General features: G+C 17.0%; 1 protein-coding gene and 4 pseudogenes across 1 annotated transcript; 4 read left to right on the forward strand and 1 right to left on the reverse strand.

Moving 5' to 3' along the window:
• Positions 1–277: 277 nt before the first annotated feature.
• LOC114841681 lies at positions 278–1,089 on the forward strand (annotated as a pseudogene).
• A 266-nt stretch (positions 1,090–1,355) lies between these two features.
• Positions 1,356–2,945, forward strand: LOC107045402 (annotated as a pseudogene).
• Positions 2,946–3,010: 65 nt separating this feature from the next.
• LOC114841682 lies at positions 3,011–3,704 on the forward strand (annotated as a pseudogene).
• A 2,716-nt stretch (positions 3,705–6,420) lies between these two features.
• LOC114841684 (NADH-ubiquinone oxidoreductase chain 5-like) lies at positions 6,421–7,659 on the reverse strand. Its single transcript, XM_029126745.1, is given in 2 exon segments — positions 6,421–7,399; positions 7,626–7,659. Coding segments are annotated over 2 exon segments (900 nt in total). The 3' UTR covers positions 6,421–6,533.
• Positions 7,660–10,351: 2,692 nt separating this feature from the next.
• On the forward strand, positions 10,352–11,463 carry LOC114841683 (annotated as a pseudogene).
• Positions 11,464–15,936: the final 4,473 nt, after the last annotated feature.

Below are 15,936 nucleotides of genomic sequence, written 5' to 3' on the forward strand. Positions count from 1 at the left end.
TATATATATATATATATATATATATATATATATAAATAATAAGATAATTAAAATAAATTTAATATTTAATTATAATTAAATTTGTTAATTTAAAATTATATTTATTAGGAAAATCTAATTCTTAAAATATCAAAAATTTTTATGCTTATTACATTAAAATATAATTAATAATTTATTGATAAGAATAATAAAGTAATTATTGAATTTATTAATTTATTTATAGTTTATATGAAAAAATATAATTGATTATATTTATTTTTTTTAGTTTTAAGAGCGTTAATTTTATTATTTTTAAATAATTATTATTCTATGTGAATTTTTATGGAGTTAAATTTATTAGTTTTTATTACTTTAATAGTAATTAATGGGGCTTATATTAGTGATAGGGCTATAAAATATTATTTATTAAATAGATTTAGCTCAATAATTTTTTTATTTTTTATGAATTTAAATATAATATTTGATAATAGAATATTTTTATTATTAATAAATATAATGATTTTAATTAAATTGGGTATATTTCCTTTTCAGTTTTGGTTTATTGATATGTTATTACAGTTAGATTGATTAATATGTTTTGTTTTAATAGGGTGACAAAAATTAATTCCAATATTAATTTTAATAAATATTTATAACATTAATTTATTATTTTTAGTTTCAATTTTAGGGGGAGGGTTTAGTTTATTAATGGTTTTTAATCAAATTTTGTTGAAAAAAATTTTGGGGTATTCTTCTTTAAATCATATATCCTGGATGTTAATTTCCTTGATTGTTAATGTAGATTTGTTTTTAGTTTATTATATTANTTATATTTTTATTAATTTTGTAATTATTTTATTAATGTGAAAATTAAAATTGGAAGAAATTAATATAAATTTATTAAAAGTAAATATAAATTATAATTATTTTATTATTTTTATTATTTTTTCTTTAGGAGNGGTTCCTCCTTTATATGGTTTTTTTATAAAATGATATTTTATTTTAAATATAAGTGTATGAATAAATTTTATAATAATGATTTTATTAGTTTTTTATTCTTTAATTTTTTTATTTTATTATTTACGATTAGTTTTAAATTTTATAATGTTGAATTATTTAATAATAAATCTAAGTTTATTTAATAATTTGATTTTAAAAGAAAAAAATTATAATTTTTTTCTTTTAANGAATTTATTTATTATTGTTAATTTAATAATATTTTTTATATAAAATTTTAAGTTAAAAAAACTTTAAATTTTCAAAATTTAAAATATAGATAAATTTTATAAATTTTAGTAAAGAAGATGTTTGTATCTTTTATATAAATTTACAATTTATAACTTAAATCAGACACTTTACTAAAACTTTATATAATATTTATATTTTCAAATTTGCAATTTAATGTTTTTTTTAAACTAAAAATTAATATGAATGATAAAATGGATATATTCAACTAATCATAAAGATATTGGTGTTTTGTATTTTTTGTATGGGATTTGAGCTGGGGTGTTAGGTTTATCTATAAGAATAATTATTCGATTAGAATTAGGGATACCTGGGAGATTGTTAAATGATCAGATTTATAATAGAATAGTAACTGCTCATGCTTTTGTTATAATTTTTTTTACAGTTATACCTATTATAATTGGAGGGTTTGGGAATTGATTAATTCCTTTAATATTAGGGGTTCCTGATATAGCCTTTCCTCGAATAAATAATATAAGATTTTGATTATTGAGACCTTCTATAATTTTGTTAATATTGAGAATATTATTAAATTTAGGTGCTGGAACTGGTTGGACAATTTATCCTCCTTTATCATCTAGATTAGGTCATAGGGGGTTAGCAGTAGATTTATTAATTTTTAGTTTACATTTAGCTGGGGTATCATCAATTATGGGGGCAATTAATTTTATTTGTACAATTTTAAATATAAAGCTTTTCATAAAGTTTGAGCAATTAAGTTTATTTATTTGGTCAATTTTAATTACAGCTATTTTATTATTATTATCTTTACCGGTTTTAGCTGGNGCTATTACAATATTATTAACTGATCGAAATTTGAATACAACATTTTTTGATTTTTCAGGGGGTGGTGATCCTATTTTATTTCAACATTTATTTTGGTTTTTTGGTCNTCCTGAGGTTTATATTTTGATTTTACCTGGATTTGGAATAATTTCTCATATTATTTATAATGAAAGGGGGAAGAAAGAAACTTTTGGGGTTTTAGGAATGATTTATGCTATATTAACAATCGGGTTTTTAGGTTTTATTGTTTGGGCTCATCATATGTTTACTATTGGGATAGATGTTGATACTCGAGCTTATTTTACTTCTGCAACAATAATTATTGCTATTCCTACAGGGATTAAAATTTTTAGCTGATTAGCAACATTAGGGGGGGTAAAAATAAAAATAAATTTAAGAGTGTATTGATCTGTGGGATTTGTATTTTTGTTTACTATAGGAGGGTTAACAGGTATTATTTTATCAAATTCTTCTATTGATATTGTTTTACATGATACTTATTATGTTGTTGCTCATTTTCATTATGTTTTATCAATAGGAGCTGTATTTGCTATTATAGCAGGTTTTATTTATTGATATCCCTTATTTTTAGGATTATATTTGAATGAGATTTGATTAAAAATTCAATTTTTTTTAATATTTTTGGGGGTTAATTTAACATTTTTTCCACAGCATTTTTTAGGTTTGAGGGGTATGCCACGTCGATATTCAGATTATTCTGATATTTATTTAATATGAAATTTAGTATCTTCTATTGGGTCTATAATTACTTTGGTTAGTATTATTTTTTTTATTTTTTTATTGTGGGAAAGATTAATTATAGAACGAAATATTATTTTTGTTAAGTATATAAATTCATCAATTGAATGGTTTCATTATTATCCACCAATAAATCATTCTTATAAACAATTACCTTTATTATTTAAAAAATAAATTTTAATATGGCAGATTAGTGCAGTGAATTTAAGATTCATATATAAAAGTAATTTTTTTATTAAAAATATGAATAATAATAAATTTTCAAGATTTTAATTCTTATTTGAGAATATTAATAATTGAGTTTCATGATTTTTCTTTAATAATTTTATTAATAATTTTATTTTTTATTTTATATTTAATTATGTGGTTTTTTAAAAATAATTTTATTGATAAAAATATTTTACATAATCAAATATTGGAGATTATCTGAACAATTGTTCCTTTAATTGTTTTAGTATTTATAATTATTCCTTCATTGAAAATTTTGTATATGATTGAGGAATCATTAAATCCTTATTTAACTTTAAAAATTATTGGTCATCAATGATATTGAAGGTATGAATATAGTGATTTTTTTAATTTAAGATTTGATTCTTTTATAATTAATGATTGAAGAAGGTTGGGGGTATTTCGTTTATTTGATGTTGATAATCGATTAATTTTACCTTATAATTTAATAATTCGTGGAATAATTTCTTCAGTTGATGTAATTCATTCTTGGGCTATTCCTAGTTTAGGATTAAAAGTGGATGCTATTCCAGGTCGGATTAATCAGTGTTTGATTTATTTGAATCGTTTAGGGGTTTATTTTGGGCAATGTTCTGAAATTTGTGGGCTTAATCATAGTTTTATACCAATTGTGATAGAAGGGGTTAAATTGAAGATTTTTTTTAATTGATTAAAAATAAATTTTTAAGAAATATTAATAATTTTAATAACTTTAAATTGACAATTTAATGTTATAATTTAACTAAATTCTTATTTAAGTAGTTTAATTAAAATATTAATTTGTGGTATTAAAGATTTAATAAAATTAATTTAAATTTCATTAAATATCTTAAATATAAGAATTGAATTTTTAATTCAAATTATAATAAATTAATAATTATTTTTAGTGATTTTATTGAAAATATTCCACAAATATCTCCAATAGATTGATTTATATTATCATTATTTTTTTTATTAGTTTATTTTATAGGTTTAATATATATATATTTTTTAATAAATATAAATTTTAAAATAGTTATTGTAAGAAAAAATGATTTTAATTTTATTATAAATATTTAAAATGATATCAAATTTATTTACAATTTTTGATCCACAAATTTTAAAATTTTCAATTAATTGAATTTCATCTTTAATAATTTTATTTATTATTCCTCAAGTTTATTGAGTTTTAAATTCTCGATTAAATTATATATTTATAAAGTTTATAAAAATTTTATGGATTGAGTATAAAGTTATTATAAAATTTAATTTTAATTTAAATAATTTAATTTATTTTAATGTATTATTTATGTTTGTTATAACAAATAATTTTATGGGGTTGTTTCCTTACATTTTTACTAGNTCCAGACATTTAATTTTTTCAATAATTTTTTCTTTATCTATTTGGTTGGGTTTAATATTATTTGGTTGAGTTAATAATACTATTTTTATATTAGCACATTTAGTACCTCAAGGAACACCATTTGTATTAATATTTTTTATAGTTATAATTGAGTTGTTGAGAAGAATTATTCGACCTTTAACATTATCTGTTCGATTAACAGCTAATATAATTGCGGGTCATTTGTTATTAACATTGTTAAGAAGATTTATTCCAAATTTTTTTTTTTTATATTTAATTGTTTTGTTATTTCAATTATTATTATTATTATTAGAATTAGCAGTTTCAATCATTCAATCTTATGTTTTTGTAATTTTGGTAATTTTATATTTAAAAGAAACAAATTAATTTAATGAATAAATTTTTTCATCCTTTTCATTTAGTTACTGAAAGGCCTTGACCAATATTATGTTCTTTTTTATTTTTAATTGTTATAGTAGGTTTTATTAAATTTTTTAATAATTTTAATATAAATATTTATATAATTGGTAATATTTTATTAATATTTGTTGTTTTTCAATGATGACGTGACGTTATTCGTGAGAGAATGACTCAAGGTAATCATACAATTAAAGTTGTGGATGGAATTAAATTAGGAATGATTTTATTTATTTTATCTGAGGTAATATTTTTTATTTCTTTTTTTTGGAGATATTTTCATATATTTTTATCTCCTAGAATTGAAATTGGGAGAATGTGACCTCCTCGGGATATTTTAGTTTTTAATCCTTACAATATTCCTTTATTGAATACTTTAATTTTATTGAGATCCGGGGTTACCATTACGTGATGTCATTATTTAATTTATAAGGGGGTTGATATTAAATATAGAGAGATTACTATTAATTTAACAATTGTTTTAGGGTTGTTATTTATTGGTTTTCAGTATATAGAGTATAAGGAATCTTATTTTTCTATGGCTGATTCGATTTATGGATCAGTATTTTTTATAATAACTGGGTTTCATGGGGTGCATGTGATTATTGGGGTTATATTTATTATAATTTCTATAAGACGTTTAGTGAAAAATCATTTTTCTAGATTTCATCATTTTGGATTTGAAGCAGCTTCATGATATTGACATTTTGTAGATGTAGTTTGGTTATTTTTATATATTTTTATTTATTGATTATCTTTTTAATTTAAATATTTATATAATATAAAAAGTATATTTAATTTCCAATTAAATTGTTTAAAAATTTTAATGTAAATAATTTTAATTAATATAATTTTTATTATTATTTTATTTTGTGTTATTTTTATGTTAGTAAATATAATAATTTCTAAAAAGGATTGGTTAGATCGGGATAAAAATTCTTCTTTTGAATGTGGGTTTGATCCTTTAAATTCTTCTCGATTACCTTTTTCTATTCATTTTTATTTAATTGGAATTTTGTTTTTGATTTTTGATGTTGAAGTAATTTTTTTATTTCCTATAATTAATTTATATAAATATTTAAATTTATATGAATGGTTATTTTTAGGTTTTATGATTTTGATAATTTTATATTTAGGGTTAGAATTTGAAAAATTAGAAGGATCATTGAAATGAATTTTTTAGAATAATAGTTTAATATAAAATTTTTAAATTGCAATTAAAGGATATCTAAGGATTTATTTTAAATTAAGAAATAAATATTTATATTCAATTACGGTTTGAAATTTTGGTTTTAATTAATCCTTAATTGAAACCAAATAGAGGTAAGTTATTGTTAATAATTTAAATGAATATATTTATTCCAATTAAAATAAGTATGAACATCAAAAATTTCTAATTTTTAAATTTATGGTTAAAATCCATTTTTATTTTATTTATATAGTTTAAAAAAAACATTATATTTTCACTATAAAAATAATATTTTATATTTATAAATTTATTTAAAGATTTATAAATCATCTTAATATTTTCATTATTAAACTTTAAATTTAAGCTATTTAAATAAATTATGATAATTATAATTATATAAAATGTTATTAAAATAGTTAAGAAAAAATTAAGTTTGTGAATAATTTTTTTATTAAAAAATAATTTTAAATAATAGATATAAATTTTAGATGAAATTATTTCTAATCAAGAGGTTTCTCTGAAAAAAATTAATTTATTATTAAAATTTATTAGATTATTTTTATTTTTTTTTAATAAATTAGGTAGTATTCATATTATATTGTTAAAGTAATAAATTTTTTTTAAAAAAATTATTTTAAAAAAATTAATTTTAATATAAGATAAGGTGAGTCCTGATATAATACCTAAAATTATAAATTTATAAATAATTAATTTTAAATTTATAGGTAGAAAAATTTTATTTAGGGAGGAGAATATTAATCAATTTAAAATTGAACCATAAACTATGGATATAAATAATAATAAAATAATTGAGTAATTTATTAAATTAAAAGATTTAGGTAAATTTATTAAGGAAATTTTTGTATTTTTTATTGAGATGTAAAAAATTATTCGTAATGAGTATGTAATTGTTAACCCCATAGATAAAAATATTATAATAAATATTAATCAGTTAAAATTTTTTATTAAAAAAAATTCAATAATTAGATCTTTTGAATAAAATCCTGAAAGAAAGGGTAATCCACATAAAGTTAGTGATGCGATATTAAAAATTAAATTAGTATAAGGTAAGTTTAAATTTATAAAAGATATAAATCGAATATCTTGATGATTATAAAAATTATGAATTATAATTCCTGAACAAAGAAAAATTAATGATTTAAATATTGCGTGTGTAATTAAATGGAAAAATGCTAGTTTAGGTAAATTTATTGTAATTGTTAAAATTATTAATCTAATTTGACTTAAGGTTGAAAGTGCAATGATTTTTTTTATATCAAATTTTATAGTTGCTCTTGATCTAGCTATAAATATAGTTAAGGATGATATAATAGAAACAAAGTATAAAAAGTGGTTATTAAATAAATATCTAAATCGTAATATTAAATAAACTCCTGCTGTTACTAATGTTGATGAATGTACTAATGATGAAATAGGGGTTGGGGCTGCTATAGCTATGGGTAATCATGATGAGAAAGGAATTTGAGCTCTTTTTGTGATGGCTGCAATTAATACAAATATAAATATAAATATTCTTATTTTTTTAAAGAATATAAAATTTCAAGATCCAAATGTTATTATTAATCCAATTAAAATTAAAATTATAATATCACCAATTCGATTTATTAAAATTGTAATTATTCTAGAATTAAATCTTTTTTTATTTATATAGTATGTTACTAAACAATATGAAGATAAACCTAATCCATCTCATCCTAGAAGGATCCTAAAAATGTTAGGCCTAAAGATTATTAAAATTATTGAGGCTATAAAAATTATAATTAAAAATATGAATCGTTTGATAGAGTAATCTTTTTCTATATAATTTAATCTATATAATATAACTATGGAAGTAATTATTAAGACTGTTCTAGAAAATATTAAGGTTATTCAGTCAAAATATAAAATATAATTAATTTTAATAGTATTAATTATTATTATATTTCATTCTACAATAAATTTTATTTTTAATAAAATGAATAAAATAGAAAAAGTTCATGAAATTAAATTTATAAATAATATATAAATTGATAAAATTAAAAAAATAATTTAAAATAATAAATTATTTATTTGATTTATAAGATCAATATATTAATTTTTTAAATTTAAATTAATAAGTTTAAATTTAAAAATATTAAATTTAGGGGTAATCAATGAAGAATAATAATTAAATATTCTTTTTTATTAATATTTGAATAATTAAAAAATGAAAAATTTAATTTTCCATATTGTGAAAAAGCGTAAAGTAAAATTGAATAGCAAGTTCTAAAAAATGAAATTAAAATAATAATAAAAATTAATCAATTATTTCATAGGATTAATCTATTTAGAATAAAAATTTCTCTAATTAAATTTAATGATGGGGGAGCTGAGAAATTTGAAGAACATATTAAAAATCATCATAAAGTTAATGATGGGGAAATATTTAGGAGGTTTTTATTAATTAAAGTATTACGGGATTTTAAACGTTCATAATTTAAGTTTACAATAAAGAATATTCCTGATGAACATAAACCATGGGCAATTATTATTATTAATCTTCCTTTAAATCTAAATTTTGATAAAGTAAATATTCTAGCTAATAGTGTTCTTATATGAACGACGGAGGAATAGGCTACAATAATTTTTAAATCATTTTGGTTTAAGCAGATTAATCTTGAGATTAATCTTCCAATTAATCCTATGATAATAATGTATTGGTTAAAGTTTATTATTAATTTTGGTAAAATTAATATAGAGCGATAAATACCGTAACTTCCTAGTTTTAGTATAATTCCTGCTAAAATTATTGATCCTCTTACTGGAGCTTCAACATGAGCTTTAGGGAGCCATAAATGAAGAATATATATAGGTATTTTGACTATAAAAGCTAAATTTAATATAATAAATCTAATTAAATTATTTAAGGATCTTAGATTTTTTATTCATAAAATATTTATTATAATAGAGTTTATGTGTGAATATAAATATATAATGATTATTAATAATGGTAGGGAACCAAATAAAGTGTAAAATAATATATATATTCTAGCTTGAATACGGTCAATTTGGAATCCTCATCCTATAATAATGAAAATAATAGGAATTAATCTTGTTTCAAAGAAAATATAAAAAATTATTATGTTTATAGATATAAAAGATAAAATTAGAGTAATTATTATAAAAATTATTAAGTTATAGAATAATAATTTTTTATTTATGTTAAAAGAATAAATTGACAGGGGTGTAATTCATAAGGTTAACAAGATTAAAGAAAATCTTAGATTATCTAATCCAAATATATAATTAATTCTAGATCAATAATAATTTAAAAAATAAAGTTTATTTATAAATATAGATGAATAAATAAATATAAAGTTAATAATTAAAAAATTTCATAAATATTTATTAATTATAGGGAATAAGGTTAATGATAATATAAATAAAATTAGTTTTATCATTTTAGTAAACTTAATTGGGTAATATAATCATTGCCTGAATTCCGAATTATGTAAACTATAATTGATAATCCTATAACTCTTTCACAGATTATTACTCCGATAAAAAATGTAATGATATAAAAATTTATATTTAAGTTTAATAAAGTTATATATATTCTTATTAAAAGGTTAATTAATATAAATTCTAGTCTAATTAAAGCCAGTAATAAATGTTGATAGAAAGAAGTAAATAAAAAAGATGAAATTAATAATATATATATATATATATTTATTCAAATTAGCTAAATAGTTTAAACCAAAATATTAATTTTGTAAATTAAAGATATTTTATTAATTTTAGCTTTCAAAAAAACAACAATATATTATAATTTTAATTTCCAGAATTAATGTTTTAATTTAAACTATTTTTTGAATGAAAAATTTTGATATTAATATTTTTATTTTATTAGTGACATTAGTGGATTTAATTTTAATAATAATTTTAATTATTCCAACGAATATATATAGTTTTCATCCCTTATCTTTGGTAATTTTATTAATTTTATATACAATTATATTAAGATTTAAAATAAGGATTTTAATTAATAGATATTGGTATTCATATATTATATTTTTGGTTATAATTGGGGGTTTAATAATTTTATTTTTATATTTTACTAGATTAATTAATAATCAAATATTTTATTTTAATCAGAAATATTTTTTTTATTTTTTATTAAAGCTTATTTTAATAATTTTATTATTATTAATAATTTTATATTTTAATAATTTTTATAATTTTATATATATAGATTTTTTTGAAATTAATAATTTATATAATTTTTTAAATCAGATTTTAATTTTATATAAAAATACAATAATAGATTATACTTTAGATATGAATATATATATTGTTATATATTTATTTTTTACAATAGTTTGCTCAGTTGTAGTTTGTATAAAAGTTAATATTCCTTTACGACAAATTTTAAAATTTAATTAATGAATAAGTCAATTATAAAAAAAAATAAAATTTTAGAGATTTTTAATAATTCTTTAATTAATTTGCCTTCGCCAGTAAATATTAGGGTTTGGTGAAATTTTGGGTCTTTATTAGGTTTATTTTTGATAATTCAATTAATTTCTGGGGTATTTTTATCAATACATTATATTGCTCATTTAGATTTTTCTTTTATTAGTGTTATTCATATTATTCAAGATGTAAATTATGGGTGATTGATACGGTTAATTCATATTAATGGAGCTTCATTTTTTTTTATTTGTGTTTATATTCATATTGGTCGTGGTTTATATTATGGATCTTATAAACTTTTTAAGACTTGATTAATTGGGGTATTTATTTTTATATTAATAATGGCTATTGCTTTTTTGGGGTATGTTTTACCTTGGGGACAAATATCATTTTGAGGGGNTACAGTTATTACAAATTTATTAACAGCTTTTCCTTATATTGGGTTAATGTTTGTTGAATGATTATGGGGAGGATTTTCTGTTGGTAATGCAACTTTGAATCGTTTTTATTCATTACATTTTTTAATACCTTTTATTTTACTTTTAATAGTTATAATTCATTTAGTATTTTTACATGAGACTGGGTCAAATAATCCTTTGGGAGTAAGAAGGAATAATTATAAAATTATTTTTCATAATTATTATTCTTTGAAAGATTTATTGGGGTTTATTTATTTTTTAATAATTTTTATATTAGTTGTTTGTGAGTTACCTTATTTATTAGGAGATCCTGAAAATTTTATTATAGCAAATTCTATAGTTACTCCAGTTCATATTCAGCCTGAATGATATTTTTTATTTGCTTATACAATTTTACGTTCGATTTCCAATAAGTTAAGGGGGGTTATTGCATTATTAATATCAATTTTAATTTTAATAATACTACCTTATATTAATTTAAATAAATTTCAAGGTTTGTCTTTTTATCCTTTAAGTCAAATTTATTATTGATTTTTTCTTAGGTGTTTAATATTATTAACTTGGTTGGGGGGTCAATCTGTTGAATATCCTTTTGTTGAGTTAAGAAAATTTTTTACTTATTTTTATTTTTTATATTATTTTTTAAATAATTTATTAATAATTTATTGAGATAAATTAATTAAAGTGTAGATAATGAACTTGAATAAGTATATATTTTGAAAATATAAAATAGAATTAATTTTCTATTATCTTTTTATACTTAAGAGAATTATTATTTCTAAAGAAAATTTTGTAAATAATATATATAATAAAAACATAATTAAAATTAAAGGAAGGATAAAAATTCAACAATAGAATATTAGTAAATCGTAACGAATACGAGGTAATGTTACTCGTGTTCAGATGATTGAATAAATTAATAAAATTAAAGTTAAATAAAATATGATATATATAGAGTTTTTACATAAGTAAATTAAGTTAAATAGGTATCTTATAAAAATAATTCTTGAATATTCTGAAATAAAAATTAAAACAAATCTGTGGCTTCTGTATTCAACATTAAATCCTGATACTAGTTCAGATTCTCCTTCTGAAAGGTCAAAAGGAGTACGATTTAGTTCAGCTAATATTCTTAATAAAAATATTATTCTGACTGGTCATATAAAATAAATTATTGAGTTATATTTATGAAAATAAAGGATATTATTTAAGTTTAAAGAGTTAATTATAAATAATCTTAATAAAAAAGAAATAGTGAAAGTTACTTCATAGGAAATGGATTGTGCAATTGAGCGAATGGCTCCTAATATTGAAAAACAAGAGTTTGAAGATCAGCCAGCTATTATTATTCCATATACTCCTATTCTTATAAGAGCTAGAATAAATAAGCTATTTAAATTTCAGTTAAATAAGTTTGTTTTGAAGGGATATACTAATCATAATGATAAAATTAGGGTTAATATTAATATTGGTGAGATAAAATAAAAATTATAATTAGTTTTGTTAGGGTGGAAAAATTCTTTTAGTATTAGTTTTATTGCATCTCTTATAGGTTGAAGAATTCCTCATAACCTAATTTTGTTTGGCCCTTTCCGATAATNTATATATCTTAAAGTTTTACGTTCAAATAAAGTTAAAAAAGCTACCCTAATTAAAATTAAAATAATAACTATTAGTAGTATTAATATATTACTTATTAAATAAAAGAATAATTGTTTAATGTATTACTTGTAAATTGTTTACTTTTATAAATTCTAAATTTATTACATGGGTGTCTGTCAAAGTAATTTTAAGTATATTAATTATTTTAATAAAAATTATTTTTTATATAGATTCCTTTCGTACAATTATATAAAGTTTTTAAAGAGATAGAATCTGATCTGGCTTACACCGATCTTAACTCAAATCATGTAAGATTTTAAAAGTCGAACAGACTTAAATTTATAAATTTTTTCATTTATTTTTTATCTTAATTCAACATCGAGGTCATAATCTTTTTTATTAATAAGATCTTTTAAAAAAAATTATGCTGTTATCCCTAAGGTAATTAATTTTAATAATTTAAATTTTAAGATATTTTATTCATATATTAATGGTTTTTATTGAAAAAATTTATTTAATTTTTTAATTACCCCAATTAAATTTTCATTATAATTTATATTTAATAAAATATTTGATTAATTTATAATAAAAATAAAATTCTATAGGGTCTTGTCGTCTTTTTTATTAATTTAAGTTTTTTTACTTAAATAAAAAGTTAATTTTTTTTAATTTATAAAGTTTATATTTCATTAAATCTTTTATTCTAGTTTTTAATTAAAAAACAAATTATTATGCTACCTTTGTACAGTTATAAATTCTGCAGCCATTTAATATATAATCAGTGGGCAGATTTGACTTAAAATTAATGATCTTTAAGACATGTTTTTGTTAAACAGGTGAATATAAATTTTGCCTAATTCATTAATTAAATTTTTAAAAAATTTTAATTATTTAATTTAAAATTTATTTACTAATTAATTTATTATTTTTTATGGATATTTATTTATCATAATAATTTAATATATAATTAAATTTANTATAAATTTTTATAAATAATTTATAAATTATTATATTTTTTTTATTAATAATTATTTTAATTTTTATAATTAATGTAATTTAAATAAAAATTATAAATTTAAATTTAAAGTTTATNCCTTAAATTTTTTTAATAAATTTTTTATAAATTAAAATTAAATAATTTATAAATGAGAATTTATTGAAAAATTAAATTTTTTTATTAAATAACTAGATATTATAAAAATTGTTTAANATATTTTTTCTAAATAATTATTTTTAATAATATTTTTATATTAAGTTATATAATTATTTAAATTTTTTTATTTCGAGAATTTAAAATAATTTATAAATTTAAAATTATTCTNAAACAAAAGGAATAAATAATAAATTTTTCTTAATTATTTTTTTTTTTTATTTATAAAATTTTAGTTTAATTTAATTTTTTTTTTTATTTTTATAAAACTTAATAATTTAAAATAATTTTTTTTAAAATAAATAATTAATAATTTGAAATAATTTAAATGAATAAAATTTATAAATTTTTATATCTTAATATTGTAAATATTAAATTTTTATTAAACTAAAATTTTTAATTTCTAAAATTACTTTCCAGTAATTTTACTTTGTTACGACTTGTCTCATTTTTGAGAATGACGGGCAATATGTACATATATTATTATATATTTAAATTAAAAAATTTAATTAATTTTAATGTTAAATTCTTTTTTTTTAAAAAATTATATTTTTAAAATTATTATTTATTTAATGTAATACTTTTTTTCTTAAATATAAGCTATATTATGATTTGAATTTTTATTTTATTAAATATTTAAATTTTTAATTTTTGAATTAAATTTTTAAACAACAATATATAAACATATAATTTAAGGTTTTATTTTAGTTTATTATCTATTATAAAATATATTCCTTTAATAAAATAATATACTGTCAAATTTTTTAAATTTAGTGATTTTCATTTAATTTTTTAATATTTATGGTTTTATTTTAATAATAGGGTATCTAATCCTAGTTTTTTAAAAAATTTTTAAATTTAATTTTTTTAATTTTTAAATTTTTATATAATTAATATTTTATTATAAAATTATATTTAAATTTAATTTTTTAATATTTTATTTTAATTGGGGTAATTAATTTACTTAAAATGTTTAACCGCAATTGCTGGCACAATTTTTTATTTAAGTTAATAATTTTTTTAATTAAAAATTTCTTTAATTAATTAATTTTATATATTAAATATATTCTTATTTAATTTATTTCAAAAATTTATATATNAGGAAAAATTATAATTAATTAATAAAATTAAAATTAAGTTATTTGTAATGAAAGTTTTAGTTAAACATGTTTTATTACATCAAAATAATCCTTTATTCAGGCATATCATTAATTTTATAAAGAAGATTTATAATCTATACTAAGGGTATGAACCTTATAGCTTAAGTTTAGCTTATCTTTACGGTAAATTTTAATATAGTTAATATAATTTTATATTTAATAATTATAGTTAATTTATATAAAGTAATTTTTTAAAAATGTAAATTTTTGTTTATTTTTTTAAAATTATTATTTTTAGGTAATAAATTTTATTAATTAAATTTTTGGAATAGTTGATTTATTATAATTTTAAATTAATATTTTTTATTATTTAATTTATTTATTTTTATAAATGAAAATTTTAATTTATTAATAATTGGTTAATGAATTTTATTTTGGATAAAAATTATTAAGTGTAAAAAAGTAATGTTAAATTAAAATGTAAAATTTTATTTAGTTTTTTTATAATGTTGTATTTAAGTATTAAAATTATCTAAATAAATTTAAGTTTAAGATATTTGATACTTAAAAATAATTTATTAAAATTTTAATTTAAATAGTTTTGTAGATAATATATTTTAAAAATTAAATTTTATAAAATTAATATAAAAATAATTTTGAGATTTTTAAAATGGTATATTTTTAAAAAATAAGGGTATTTTTCTCAAAAATAGGGGTATTTTTCTCAAAAATGGGGTTATTTTCCTTAAAAATCAGGTTGATTTAATAATATTTATATATATATATATATATAATAATTAATAAATAATTTAACCTATTAATATCTATATGATTTATTTATTATAAAATATAATATACATCTTTATCTGATTTATTGTAAAAAAAAAATAATATTAATATATAATTATTTATTAATATATAATATATTTATATATAAATAAATATTTAATTATAATATATATTTATTTATTAATAAATATTTATATATTTTAATATAATAAATTTATATATTATTAAATTATTTATTAAATTATTTATTAAATTATAAATTTTTATATTTTAATTATACTAATAAAAAAAAAAAAAAAAAAAATTAATTAATTAATTAATTTAATTTATCGGGTAAAAAAATATTTATTTAAAAATTATAATTTAAATTTATTTATTTATTAAATTATAATATTTTGATTTAGTTTAAAAATTCTGAATTAATTATAATTTTATTAAATTTATTTATCGGGTGCTGTAAATTTNTATAAAGTTATTTT

Source organism: Diachasma alloeum, unplaced genomic scaffold, assembly GCF_001412515.2.
Source record: "Diachasma alloeum isolate Michigan unplaced genomic scaffold, Dall2.0 Dall_scaffold_78920, whole genome shotgun sequence".
Lineage (NCBI taxonomy): Eukaryota > Metazoa > Arthropoda > Insecta > Hymenoptera > Braconidae > Diachasma > Diachasma alloeum.